At 43.3% G+C, this 13,979-nt stretch overlaps 1 protein-coding gene across 1 annotated transcript in view; it reads left to right on the forward strand.

Moving 5' to 3' along the window:
- Positions 1–602: 602 nt before the first annotated feature.
- antxr2a (ANTXR cell adhesion molecule 2a) overlaps positions 603–13,979 on the forward strand; it is a 179,091-nt gene continuing 165,714 nt past the window's right edge. The window contains exons 1-2 of the mRNA XM_079568130.1: positions 603–1,012; positions 9,171–9,242. Coding sequence (XP_079424256.1) covers positions 840–1,012; positions 9,171–9,242 — 245 coding nt within the window. The 5' untranslated portion in view covers positions 603–839. The remainder of the gene's footprint in view (positions 1,013–9,170; positions 9,243–13,979) is intronic.

The raw sequence follows: 13,979 nt of genomic DNA on the forward strand, positions 1-13,979 counted from the left end.
CAGAGATGCCGTCTGTATCTATAGGCTCCATAAGCAAGTAAACAAGTTTGAGCAAATGGTTTTATTTAATTTCTAAATGACACTGAATTCCCCGTTGTGAAGGTTGCTAAGAGTGAGACATATGTTCAGTTGCATTTTTTATGATTCGTTTTATGTATATTGTTGCTAACACAATTCTCATGTATGATATTTAGCTCTAATTAAAATCGTTTTTAAGTCAATCCGAAGCCAGAAATGCAAAATCTCGCCTTTTGTTTTCATATCCTTCCTGCTTTTGTCAGAACTCGTTCAAAGACATTGGTAATATTGAACACTGCACACGTAACGAGTGACTGAACTGACAGTAAACGCATCAACCATCGAAATTCAAACGTAGCCACTATGTATTTAGGTTATTCACCTACTTACATGCCGAAATACGTATTTTATAATATTTTTTTTCGCAATCCAGCCCATTCACAAACTCTGCGTGTTTTAACTCCGAGGCTCCTTGAACGCCCCTCGTAACTTTTCGTCCTGAAGCGTACAAAGTTTGCAAACCTCCGCTGCAGATGTGATTGTGACACATCTGTTGCCTTTATTGAGGATGTGGATGACTCAAGATGATTAAAACATAAAACGGGCGGTTACGTGGATCGGGTTTTTTCCGCTATTTCTTCAATAACCACTTTATATTTCCCAATTTAGCAGAACTCGCCTCATTATAACGGGATATGCGCAGCGATAACTTCTCCCAAACACGTGAAAAACAAAAAAACAAAACAAATAGCCTCTTGCTAACTTGGATCTGTCGCTGTTTTTAAGTGAAGTGCTGTCGTGGACTTGAAGGGAGAAAAAGAATGAGCGCGGAGTGGAGCCGAAGTTCGCCCGCGGAGAGTGGGACCAGCCCCCGGGTCAGACGCTGGATCGTGGCCGCTCTGGGTGCGCTCCTGCTCGGACTCGTGGCCTCGAGTGTCTCCGCTGAAGAGGCGTCCTGTCACGGAGCCTACGACCTGTACTTCGTCCTGGACAAGTGAGTCATGGACCTGGAGGGACGGGGGGGGGGGGGGGTTTAGGCTTGTTTTATTAATCCCTTGTTTGTTCTTTATTTACAGCGATTTATAAAAAGTTAATATGGTTTGTTGTGGAGTATTCCAGTCTAATCTCGATCGGTCCTGGTTTAGTCCTATTAAATTATAATTTGTGAAATCCAGAGGTGGGTAGTGTAGCCAAAATATAATATCGTAAGACTAACGATACTTTGAAATAATTTGACTCAGTAAAAAAGTAATGACCAAACAGTATAAAAAGTACTTGGAGAACTTGAGTATTCGGAGTGACTGAGTGAAAAAAAACGGTTCATGTTTCAGTAGTGACATAAATCTTGAGAAAAAAAAAAAAAAATATGTGAACAGTGTAATTTTTTTCCAAGAAATACCATGAAAAACATATATACTGTAAAGGAATTATTATGAAGAATTAAAGGTGCATTTTCCAACTTTTTTTATGCAGAAATTGTAAAATGGTAAATGGTCTCAACCTATGTAGCGCTTTCCCACCTATATTAGGCACTCAAAGCGCTTTACAGCGAGGATCCACTCACCCATTCACGCTCTCATTCATACACCAATGTACGCAGACGCTGGAGGCAAGGTGGGTGAAGTGTCTTGCCCAAGGACACAGCGACAGTGTGTCTTCAGGAGGCTGGATTCGAACCCCTGACCGTCCAATCATGAGACAATCTGCTCTACCATAGATACAGACGGCATCTCTGGAATTGCCCATATATGGTCATGTTTGAAAACAGTTAAGGGGGAAAACAATACAAAAAAAAAGTGAACTTTCTCTAATTATTCAAAAACTACTTTAACAAACGCTGCATTATGAATATAGTTTTCTACTAAATAAAGATACAAAGACATGGAGTGAAGCAAAGTGGTTCAACAGCCCATAAATACATAAATAACGGAGAATGCTAACACGATGCTACATGTTAGCATTGGGCTAATGCTAACGGTTAGCTAGCGCGAGCAACAACTGCCGTTTTTTCACTTCTACTGAACAACCTGCTGTGAGAAAATATCCATATGGGCCCGATTTACACTTGACTTTATTTATGTGTGATAAATAAGTTCATATTCCACCAGAAAATGGCTAAAAAGAGTAAAAAAAATGTGTTTCCCAAAAGATTCTATGTTCCCCCTCGGCGAAGCCACGCCCCCTTCTATGACGAGATGCCGTCTGTATCTATCTGCGCCACCGGGAAAAAAAGTTGATATTTGTGTGTATTTGACCGAGCGGCTGTATGAGTGGTCAGCATGGCGTCTTTACTTTCCATCACAGTGGTCTCCTGGACGCTCAAGGATCAATCGTTTGTAGGGTTTTCACAGCTAACGGACCCTTTCACCAGAAAACCTACAAAACAATTGATCCTGGAGTGTTGTAGAGACCACCGTGATGGAAAGTAAAGGCATCATGCTGACCAATACACAAAAATACTTTTTTATCCCCATAAAAAAGTTGCACCTTTAAAGAGACTAGATGCAAGTTGGTAATTTATACTCACTACTGCCACCTCAGGTCTTACTGCAGTCTCTATGTTAAACTTGTGCATGATGGCATCTTTCTGAGTGACAGTGCAGGATTTTAGAGGCAGTTGTGGTGAACAGGTCTGAGCTCATTCTACACATTAGGACATGGCTGGAACATGTAGGGCAGGGGTGTCCAAACCTTTTTCATGTGGGGCCGCATATTGAAGCTTATACGGGAGGGGCCACAGATAGGTGGTCAGTGACGCAAACGTTTCGATTAGGCGTATTTAGCAGAGTTTTAAATTGTGCCCCACACCTTTATTTATGCTTAGAACCTTAATGCCAGCTCTGTCTCACAATAAAATGTTAGTTGTTAGGTTAGAATTGTGTAGAATTATTCAACTTGAAATAAAAAGCACCACTGAGGGCTGCATTTGGCTCCCGGGCCGCACTTTGGACAGCCCTGATGTAGGGGGAGGAAAATACTTAGTTTCAACATTTTTAAACTCCGTATAGCCCCTTGAAGTAAACAAAACACAAAATGCATATTTTTTTTACATGTCAAATTGATGATTTGCCACTTACTTGCAGTGGCACGTTCCTTTTTTTTTGCTTTTTTTTTACGAAAGAAACTTAATTTTAAAATATTACTCAAGTAGAGCAAGAAAGTATGCATGTAAAACTACTTGCAAAAGTACAATTACTTTAAAAAAGTATATGTACTGGAGTAAATGTAACTAAGTACTCCCCACCTCTGGTCCTGGTTTGCTCCTGTTTTATCACCATTTATGAAGAGTCAATATTTTGTAATATATTTAGGGCTGGGCAGAGTAGCCAAAATATTTACTCAAGTAAGAGTAAAAAAGTACTGTGAGAGAATACTTGAGTGCTTGAATACTGCATGTAACCCACAGTTCTCTCTCCTCCGTGTCTTGAGCTGTTTGATTTTGTGAGGTACAAAGCAGTGCAGCTGTGTGTAAAAGCATTAAAGAGGGGGTATTATGCTTTTTTCAGCCACATAGCACCAGTCTATAGCACACTACAATGATGACCAAACCTTCTGTTGGTCTGTCAATGCAGTAAATTAGAATAACTGCCTTGTATAAAATTGCTCTTTCAAAATGGCGGTAGCAAATGACTTGAAATAGGCCTCTGTCTCTTTAAGAACCTCTGACCCTTTCCGACACGCCCCCTCCACACGCTGTCTGTGGCATCACAACAACACTCCGCTTGTCTGGTCTCAACAGTATTGAAACTACGATCGGTGCATTTTAATTTTTATTGTTGGAAAGGAGCTACTGTTTATCACTTTGTGAACAATGGCCACACAGGATATTATTTGGAGACGAACCTTCCACACCGGACGCTTGGAAGGGGCTCTTGCCTGAAAAATAACTGCTGTTTGGAGGCTTCTCTTTGCATCTGCCATGCCCTATGGATCTCTAACTATACCCCCATGGACGACACCAGGATCTGCAGGAGCCCATACGATTCAAAGACGGACATTATCTGTGCAGGTGGACAATGGTTTTTCGAGGTTACCCGTTAGCTTGTTATAATCGACTACAGCTCATTGTTGATGAAAAGTCTGCAATAAACCACAAATGTGTAAAGCCAGGCTCATTGTGTGATCATCGTAAAGGCTGCTTCGAGTAGTTGCTGCTTTATTGACGTTATTTGTGCATAATATGCTGCCTGTTTTCAATGAATGTTGTGAAGGTGAAGGTTGTTAGCTTGTCGCGGCTAATAGTGCCTTAGCTCCGGGAGAAACCACTCGGCTACGACTCACTGTAGATGAAATGTGAGCAATAAACTACGAAATCAACAAGCCAGGCTCCGTGTGTGATCGTCATAAAGGCTGCTTCAAGCAGTTGCCTGTTTTAGTGACGTTTTCAATGCATAATATGCTGCTTGTATTCAGTGAATTTTCCCGTTAGCTTATCGCGGCTAGCTTGTTAGCTCCGGGAGAAAACCACTCGGCTACGACTCACTGTAGATGAAATGTGAGCAATAAACTACACAATCAACAAGCCAGGCTCCGTGTGTGATCATCATAAAGGGTGCTTCAAGCAGTTGCCTGTTTAGTGACGTTTTCAATGCATAATATGCTGCTTGTATTCAGTGAATTTTCCCGTTAGCTTATCGCGGCTAGCTTGTTAGCTCCGGGAGAAAACCACTCGGCTACGACTCACTGTAGATGAAATGTGAGCAATAAACTACACAATCAACAAGCCAGGCTCCGTGTGTGATCATCATAAAGGCTGCTTCAAGCAGTTGCCTGTTTAGTGACGTTTTCAAAGCATAATATGCTGCTTGTATTCAGTGAATTTTCCCGTTAGCTTGTCGCGGCTAGCTTGTTAGCTCCGGGAGAAAGCCACTCGGCTATGACCCATTGTAGATGAAATGTGAGCAATAAACTTCCAAATCAACAAGCCAGGCTCCGTGTGTGATCATTGTTAAACGGTTCTTTATGTGTGTGGTGGTTTTATTGACTTTATGTGTGCATATTTCTCGTTTTCACGTGATGACTCGAGGTTTAGCTTAGCATTAGCTTTCTCCGGAGGCTCTGTGCATCATCAAGGCCCAGCGCAGAACCAGACACTGAAATAAGTGTTCTTGTCACCGGTTTTAATCCTGGGTGTTTCGGTAACAGAAACACTGATGTGTGTCTTTGTAAAAGTTTCAGAACTGCTGTAACTCCGGTTCACAACACATGAAGCTAATCCTCCATGATGACTCTGTTTACATCTTAGGGCTACACACTGCGGGGAGGGGGTTCTGCTGAGGAGCAGTGGTTGGTTACTCGGCTGGTGACGAAAGGTCGGAGGCGTATCCTGGAGGTCGAGGGCGTTTCCTGAAGGAATCAGGCGTTTTATCCCTAAAATGGCCGCCATCAGAGTTTCTACAGATTACTCGAAAATACGTGAATGTGCTAAGGCAACACTTCAGGCATGTTTTTAATGAGGGAATGACTTAATAACATGATGTAAAGCTTGAAAAAGTCCATTTTGCATAATACCCCCCCTTTAAACATCTGGGCAATGCAGTTATTCGAACACCTGCTGATTCCCACACAAGCCTTTTTAAAGAGTCCGATCTTCTCCTCATCCAGGATTTAGCCCAATATTCTACGATATTGTACTTGTTTCATGACTGTGCAGTCTATTATCTATTCCAACATTTGAACCTTCCATGATCCACTGTGTTATTATTATTATTGTACTAAACTAAACTGAGCAGGGAAGTCTTGCATCACATCTCGGCCTCTTCCTCTTTGTCTTCATGAGAACATTAGAACTCGCCTCTGCACAAAAGTGTCGTCATTTCTGCTTCAACATTAACCGGAAATCTGTCTTGCAGAGTGGGAACTTGTGTGTCTTGTGTGGGAACTAGAAAAAATGTCCTGATTTTTCTAATTCAAGCCAATGCTCGCGTCATTTTTAGCCTGATTTTGTCAGTGTGAGCTCTTGTTCGATCACATTTTGATGAATTATTGTTCTTCCAATTGCCGTCCTCACATGGCGCTGCTCTTATCCAGTATTGCAGTGGAGCATATTTCTCCGCTCTGACTGCTGGGAGCTGCTTCTGGAAACATGCCACGGCTATGAGCTAAACTGACCCGGTTACTGCTGCCCAGCCCTCCCCGCCGCTCTACTGCTCTGAGGGAAACCTTTGTCTTCTTTACACCGTGACAGTTAATAAAAAATATGGGTCAAAGGCAAGAGAATCCAAGCTAAAACCTACGAAAAACCAGGACTAATCTTGGTTTAACCCAGGACCGAAGGCGCCCGAACACTATGCCAACGATTGATAACTGTCGAGTCCAGGGGTTCCTAAACTTTTCAAGCCAGGCCCCCATTTGATAAAGGCAAGACTAGTGCTGCAACTTGAAAAGGGATAGAGACTTGCCGTTTTTGGCGCTGGAAAGAGGAGGGTTTGAGCTCAGAGCCTCCGAAATCCCCCCTGAACATTTGTGTCAAAAAGTGCTCCCGAAATCACTAAAATATCCGCCTTTATGTCGGCTGTCGGTCTTTCCAAACCGTTCATTAAAGTGGGGGTATCATGCAAAATCGACTTTCTCAAGCTTTACATCATGTTATTATGTCATTCCCTCATTAAAAACATGCCTGAAGTGTTGCCTCGGCACATTCACGTATTTTGGAGTAATCTGTAAAAACTCTGATGGCGGCCATTTTAGGGATAGGTTTGCCTGAGTCCTCCTAGGAACGCCCCCACCTCCTGGAGACGCCTCCGAGCTTTCGTCACCAGCCGAGTAACCGACCACTGCTCCTCAGCAGAACCCCCTCCCCATTGATGCCACAGACAGCGTGTGGAGGGGGCGTGTCTGAAAGGGTCAGAGGTTCTTAAAGAGACAGAGGCCTATTTCAAGACTTTCACTACAGCCATTTGAGAGAGACATTTTATACAAGGCAGTTATTCTAATTTACTGCATTTACAGACCAACAGAAGGTTTGCTCATCATTGTAGTGTGATATAGACTGGTGCCATGTGATTGAAAAAAGCATAATACCCCCTCTTTAAATTGTCTGTATCTGACCCCAGAAGTCCTTAGAAGTCGGACTCTTATAAAAAATGTAATTTACCATTTAAAAATAGCAATTTGAAACAAGTAGCCAGGAGTGAACCCGCACTAAACCAGCCCCGTCTGAGTGAAGCGTAAAGGCGCCTGTAGCCTGTTAAAGGGAGCGGCCCTGGTGCAGATGAGAGGGTCTGATGGGGAACTTCCTGTGGGAGATAGAATCCAGATCGCTCACGTCAGCACTTTGTCCATGAGATCTGTGGACTTAACTCTCTACTGCTGTGCTTCACGTGACACCAGAATCCTGTGGGTTTCAAACGGCGGCGCTAAAATGCCCTCTGTTAACTTTGGACCATAACTTTTGGATTACAAATCTGCACTCAGATAATGTTCAGTCTCTCAGTATTTGAATTTTTCCCGATCGGCAGCCAGGGCTAAAGCAGGGCTCAGTGTGTTGAACTGAGCAAAGAGGAGAAACACATCACTGTCCAGAGCCGTTTTTTTCCTATAGGCAAACTATACAAGTTGTGTAGGGCCCCCGCGACAGCAAGGGCCCCTCATCTCAGTCAAACTACGGTGTTGTTACACTGTCCACGGCCTTTTTGTCTGGAAGATGAGTTGACTCTACGCGGTTCTCATGCGCAGTTACTTACAGTAACTCTGGTTCTCTGAATGTGCACAGTCTAAATCAAATTGGGCTGATTCTCAGTGGTCAGACAGAAATAACTCTCAGGAGCAGGTTTCAGTTAGTTTTAAATCAGCGGTTCCCAAACTGTGGGTCGGGGACCAGAGGTGAGAGAATGGGCCCATTTACCATTTTAAAAAGTTAGGAAATAGACTAGTCGTCCTAAATCCCAGTTTCACAGTGGCTTAGTGGTTAGTGGTTCTCACACAGAGGGGCAGGGCCTGAATTGAGGTCATTATGTTCCCCTTCTGCCCTGCACGACTGCACAGTGGAACCGTTTTTGACCGTAAACGGATTCGCTCCTCGTGGAATAGCCATGGGATGCGAACTGTAGGGCCCCCGTGTGGATTTTTGCTTAGGGCCCCAGAAGGGCCAGCACCGGCTCTGTCACTGTCATATATTATGTGCACATTGTGTTTAATAGAGGTGATATGTATTCTGCTATTTAGGAGCCAAAACTTATTTTTAGAGCAAAATAAACAATAACAGGATTAAATAAATTGCATTATTTTCAAATTATATCAATAGATTTAATAAAGGCTTTAAAATGCCCATATAACCGTGAATTAACCCCGTATGTTCTGGACCTTTGCTTGACAATTGTTTTTTCAATTCGGACCTTGGTGAAATTGAATTTGTGACCCCTGCTAATATAAAGGCAAGGCAACTTTATTTATACGGCACATTTCACACACAGTGCGCCTAAAGAATAAGACAAAAAGATAAGACAATGGGCCTCATTCACGGCATGTTCTAACGCACAAATTTGTTCTTAACGCCTTCTTAGGGAGGTTTTTGGCATTCACAAAATGTGCTCTTATCTGAAGAACAGTCAGGAGGACTCTTACGAAAAGGAACACGATCATGCTCCTGATGGAACCCAAAATTCTGAGTCATAAATATTTGTACATATTAAATCTCATTTAATGAATTTGTGAAAACAAAATATAATTACAGATACCTTCTTTATTCACAAATAAGCTGGCAATATTAGGTGCTTTTAGGGAGAGAGGATATGTGCTTTGGAGACTATACTAAGTTAACTTAATCAATTACCAAATTATACAAGATTATGATGTCTTTATAGGATTCATTTGAAATCAACTTGAATATATATGAATGGTATGGCAAACTTAAACTCCTGTGTCTGCATTTAGACCGTTTATGAGTACATGTATGTTTGTATGAATATATGATATGTATGTGAGTGTGTGTGATACCTGTGTGTACATAACACACTGCTATGTTGGCACCCATACCTCTCCAACTTTATTTCTTCTTTTGTCGTTGTTTGTCAATGTCAAGAAAAATACATGAAAATAAATGATTAAGAAAAGATATTGTAATCGCCGACTCTCTTGGAGACTAAGCTGTTTAAAGTGTCTCTTTTTGTCTCTGCGGCCTGTGAACTGACGTCTGTCCTGTTGTGTTTCAGGTCGGGCAGTGTGGCCGGAGACTGGGGGCAGATCTACTCGTTTGTGAGGAACCTGACGGAGCGTTTCGTCAGGTGAGAGCTCAGCAACACAACAATTTCATTGCCAATATGTGTGTAGGTACTAGGGCCGATATTTGGGTAGTTTCAATATCGGCCAATATCGGCTTGGCCGAAAGTGATACTTTGCATTGAGTCCTCCCACACCTCCCTCGGTCACAGGTTTGTGCACCTATTTTATGTAATTGTGTGTATAATTTCAGAACCATAAGAGATAGAGAAGTACCCTTTGTTGTTTTAGAATCTACTGATTTTTTTCTTTAAAACAAGCTCCCTCTGAAGCACCTTCTAAACATATACAGCGCCTCCTGTAGTCACAGGTCAAGACTGACACGTTAAGAAACATCAGTCACTGGATTATAGACCAGTCATTAAAAAATACATTTGTTGGTGCATATCTAAAAACCCACAATCGGTCGACCTCTGTTAGATATATTTCTATGAATGAAACCTTCATTATAATAACAAATGTTTAACTAAAAGCTTTTTGAGAGATAAAAAAAAAATAACATCAATTTAAATTACGGAAAATATCGGCCTATATATATCGACTATTGGCCAAGGCCCTTCATATCAGTGTCAGTATATATATATATGTTATATACAGTTAAATACTGTATATGGCTTCGTAATCACCACCCCAATCCGCTCCACGATGAAAGGATCATTCCATGCCCTAATCCAGCCCAAAGGCTCGCGGGACACTCGTTTGTTACTAGCGAAAAGTTTGCAGTTTGTGCTGCACGAGATGCACAAGACGCACCTGGAGTTTGTTTTTAGCGACGCAGAACATGATTCTTCTGCAGTGATTTCTGATTTCTGCCAAAGGAAGCGAGGCTCGATCATTCTGATTGGCAAACACGTCTTTCACTCAAACGGCGGAGGCACAAGGCAAAAACAAAAACAGAAACCTCAGCCCCTTGAGGTTTGGTTCATTTGCACGTGTAAACAATGACCATTTGACAGAAAGCTGAGGCTGATCTGCGCCGCCACAGCATTAGCCCGCGTTAGCTTCACAGACGCCGCTGCCGCTCCCTCACTGGACTCGCCGCCTAGTTTTCCTCGGGTAACTCTTCCCAAACTCCCCTAAATGTCCTGTTAACACGTAATTTAATTAGCCGAGGCGTCTGAAGAAACCCTTTTTTTTTTTTGCATAACGCTTTCCGGGGCCGCGCGGCGCCCGCCTGCCAGCTCGACGCGGCACAGACGGTCGCGCCGCAGCCAGGATCGGAGGAGAGTGTGGCGGAGCGGCGCAGGAACATAGCAGTAGCAGCAGGTGGGAGTGGGAGGCTTAGAGGAGCGGCTTCTGGGCTGTGAGGACGGACATTTGCACCGGGGGGGTCTGGAGAGGCGGGCGGGCGGGCGGGCGCTTTTCTTTTTGTATTCCCAGACCGCATTGTCCCCCTTATTGATCCATGCACCCAAATCTCTATTGAATTATGGGTAAATATGACAACAATCGACAGGTCCACAGCCAGTCCTGCACAGGCCTCATGTTCGGAAGGAGAAAACGACACCTACTTTGTGTTAAAGGGAGTTATTAAGCTTCTTTATAGAGCTTGCTTCTACATTACAATGTTGGCCTCTCATAAAAAAGCACACATCTTTGTGTAATCTTTGAGTCTTCCCCAGTGGCTGAGCTTAGCAGCGCGGCGGCAGCTCCTTAAAAGCTCTTCCATGAGCTCTTACGTATCCAGGAAATACCTCCCTCACCTCTATGTGCGGGAGTGACATGTGACTTCCGAGTGAATTCTCCTGACGCTACTGGTCTCGCTATTTCTCCAATTGCTGGGTTGCAGGTGGCTTCACAGCATTCTAAAGGCCTATACTATTATATAGAGGAAAAAATATTTTGTTTTTGAGGACATTTTTGGTCTTGTACAGAGAGATTACGGACCCAGTGACTGATATTGATAATTTTTTTAATTCATATATTTTCTTTTTAGCTACGACTTGTGAAAGTGTAATGCTATTAATAGGAAAAACTGGCTCCTGCCCCCCACTGGGTCCGGTGACATCATCATATTCTCGAACCTGCAACCCAGACTGTCCATCAGTAACTCACTGTCTGTCTGTAATCTGAGCTATTTGTTTTTTTGGCAAGACGCCACTACAAACTCACAGGGAAATAACGAGAGGAAGAGCAGCGCCTCCTGAGGATCCGCTCGGACAGATTGTCTTCTGACAATATGTTGCCGGTGGGAGGAGCTTGGAGTTAGTTTGCTTGAATAACCAGGAAGTTTCCGCTTAATATTGTATTATGATCTGTTTTAGAACAATATTGCATTTTCTAACCAACGAAGTGTAAGATAGTGATAAAGATGTGTGAGATTATTACCTGCAAAAAACGTGATACCTGCTCTTTAATGGACAGGTTTACAGCGACTCCCGCCACTGGTCATAGTAATAAGTAGGGCTGATCCTATACTAGTATCGGATATGAGAGCCGATACTTGGAAAAATACAGTATCTGTTCCAAACTAACCAGCTAAACCTCTGTGAATATGGACATGCTGCTCCTCGTTTTGAAGCTCAGAACCTAAGAAATACATCGTTAGTTAGTTTTAACCTTTAACCTTAGTTAGTTTTAGCGTGACTAGTAGTAGAATGCTAATGCTAACGTCAGCTAATCAAGGCTCTAACAGAAACTAAGACTGGTTCACCTAAAGCAGGGGTGTCCAAAGTGCGGCCCGGGGGACAAATGCGGCCCTCAAACCAATTTTTGGTGGTCCTCTGCCTTTTTACTGAATCGGGACACATCATAGATAGTCCTTTTTATTTGAAATGTAATAATTCCACACAATTCTAACCTAACAACTAACCTTTTACTGTGAGACAGAGCTGGCATGAAGGTTTAGAGCAGAAATAAAGGTGTGGGGCGCAATTTAAACCTCTGCTAGTCAAAGGTTTTGCGGCACTAACCACCGATCTATGGCCCTTCACCCTGTGTACGCTTCAGTATGCGGCCCCACATGAAAAAAGTTTGGACACCCCTGACCTAAAGTAACACAATAATATTGTCCAGAAGGTTTTAGTGTTTGTATTTTAGTTTATGAAATGCTGTTAGAGAATGACTGATCTCACATATTTGTAGTTGTAACGATCAGATGTGAGTTGTTTATATCTTAGCCTTTGTCAGAACTCTGAAGCTAAGCAGGGGCTGGTCGGTACTCGGATGGGAGACCGCTTGGGAACACCAGGACGCCTGGACGGGGGAATGTAATGAGCGAGTGAGTGGTTGGTGATGGTGGTCGGAGGGGTCGATGGCGCAGACTGGTTGCCTCACTTCCGTCAGTGTACCCCAGGGCAGCTGTGACTACAATAGTAGCTTACCACAGTATGGAGTGAATGAATAATGTAATGTAAAGTTCTATGTAAACGGTAACATTCACTGTGTCACTCACAGCAGCTACTGTTAAGAAAGTCTTGTGGTGTCGGTTGGTATCGGACATTGGTAGATATTCAAATGATTGAGTCAGATCACTGGATTGGTGCATCTCGAGTAATAAGTAGATTTGTTTCTAACTAATGACAGAAAGCTGGTCTGAAACGTTCCCAAACATAAAGCCGCAGCAGTTGGATCGGTGAAACTTCTCTGACTGCACTATTGTGTCCCTTCTGCCGGAGCCGGTGTTCGTAAAGGCCACTTGTTCGTCAGGTTCGGGCGCCAGCGAAAGCCGCGCGTGACGTCTGGACTGTGTTGTTTGGCGGCGTCTCTCGGCGGGGGCCCCCTCGGCTCCACATGGCCCAACAGAAGTGCTCTCACTCGGGCAGCATTGTTCAGCAGATTGTCCTACGCTGCTTCCAAGGGGGCGGCCGACTCCCACTGTACATTGTCTCCACTGAGGAAGAAAACGTGTCGCGCCGCAATCTTTCTGGACATTTCTTCGATTTATGTTTTAATGCTAATGTTTGTAGAGGCCTGAGCTCCAGAGTTACCAGCTTTTATACGCCCAGAGCCAGCACTTTGATCAATCTTGATTTTGGATACATAAAGCTTGTACTTGCAGACATCTCAAAGGGACTATACGGAGTTTAAAATGTTAAAATTAAGTATTTTCCTCCCCCTACATGTACCAGCAGTGTCCAGTGTAGAATGAGCCCAGACCTGTTCACCACAACTGCCTCTAAAATCCTGCACTGTCACTCAAAAAGGTGTTATTTCGGGCCCGAAGTGCCGTCATGCACGAGCTTATTATAGAAGCTGCAGTTGCACGTATGAAAAAAAAATGGCCAACTTGCATCTAGCCCCGTTAAACCAGGAAAGTCCCGCTGAATATCTTTTCCTGAGGCGTCCAGCTGAAAGAGGAAGTTGGACACTAAAAATATCATCACAGGGGATTTTGAAAACAATTTGATGTGGCCATTTTTCAGGGTAATTGTAAAAACTGCAAAGTTTTATATGATGACTTTGTTTTGTCACATTGTGATAGATCAGGACAGATGCCGAACATTACTGTTCCAGGAGTGGGCGGAGCCTGTGTCTGACACAGAGCTGCATTAAACAGAACAGACCTAAATTATAGACTTTTAAAACGATATAACACTGTAATGCTGAACAGACTTGGTGAATATACACATGGTGCTAGTCCATATTCACGGTTAGAGCTCGTGCTTCACAGCTCGAAGGTCCCGGGTTCGATTCCCATCTGGACGGAGACTTTCTGTGTGGAGTTTGCATGTCCTCCCCAGGCCAGGATGAATGAGCGTGTGTTTGAGAGTGCACGTGGGGGACAACGGATGGACACTAGC

This window comes from Gobius niger (assembly GCF_951799975.1).
Source record: "Gobius niger genome assembly, chromosome: 1".
Classification (NCBI taxonomy): domain Eukaryota; kingdom Metazoa; phylum Chordata; class Actinopteri; order Gobiiformes; family Gobiidae; genus Gobius; species Gobius niger.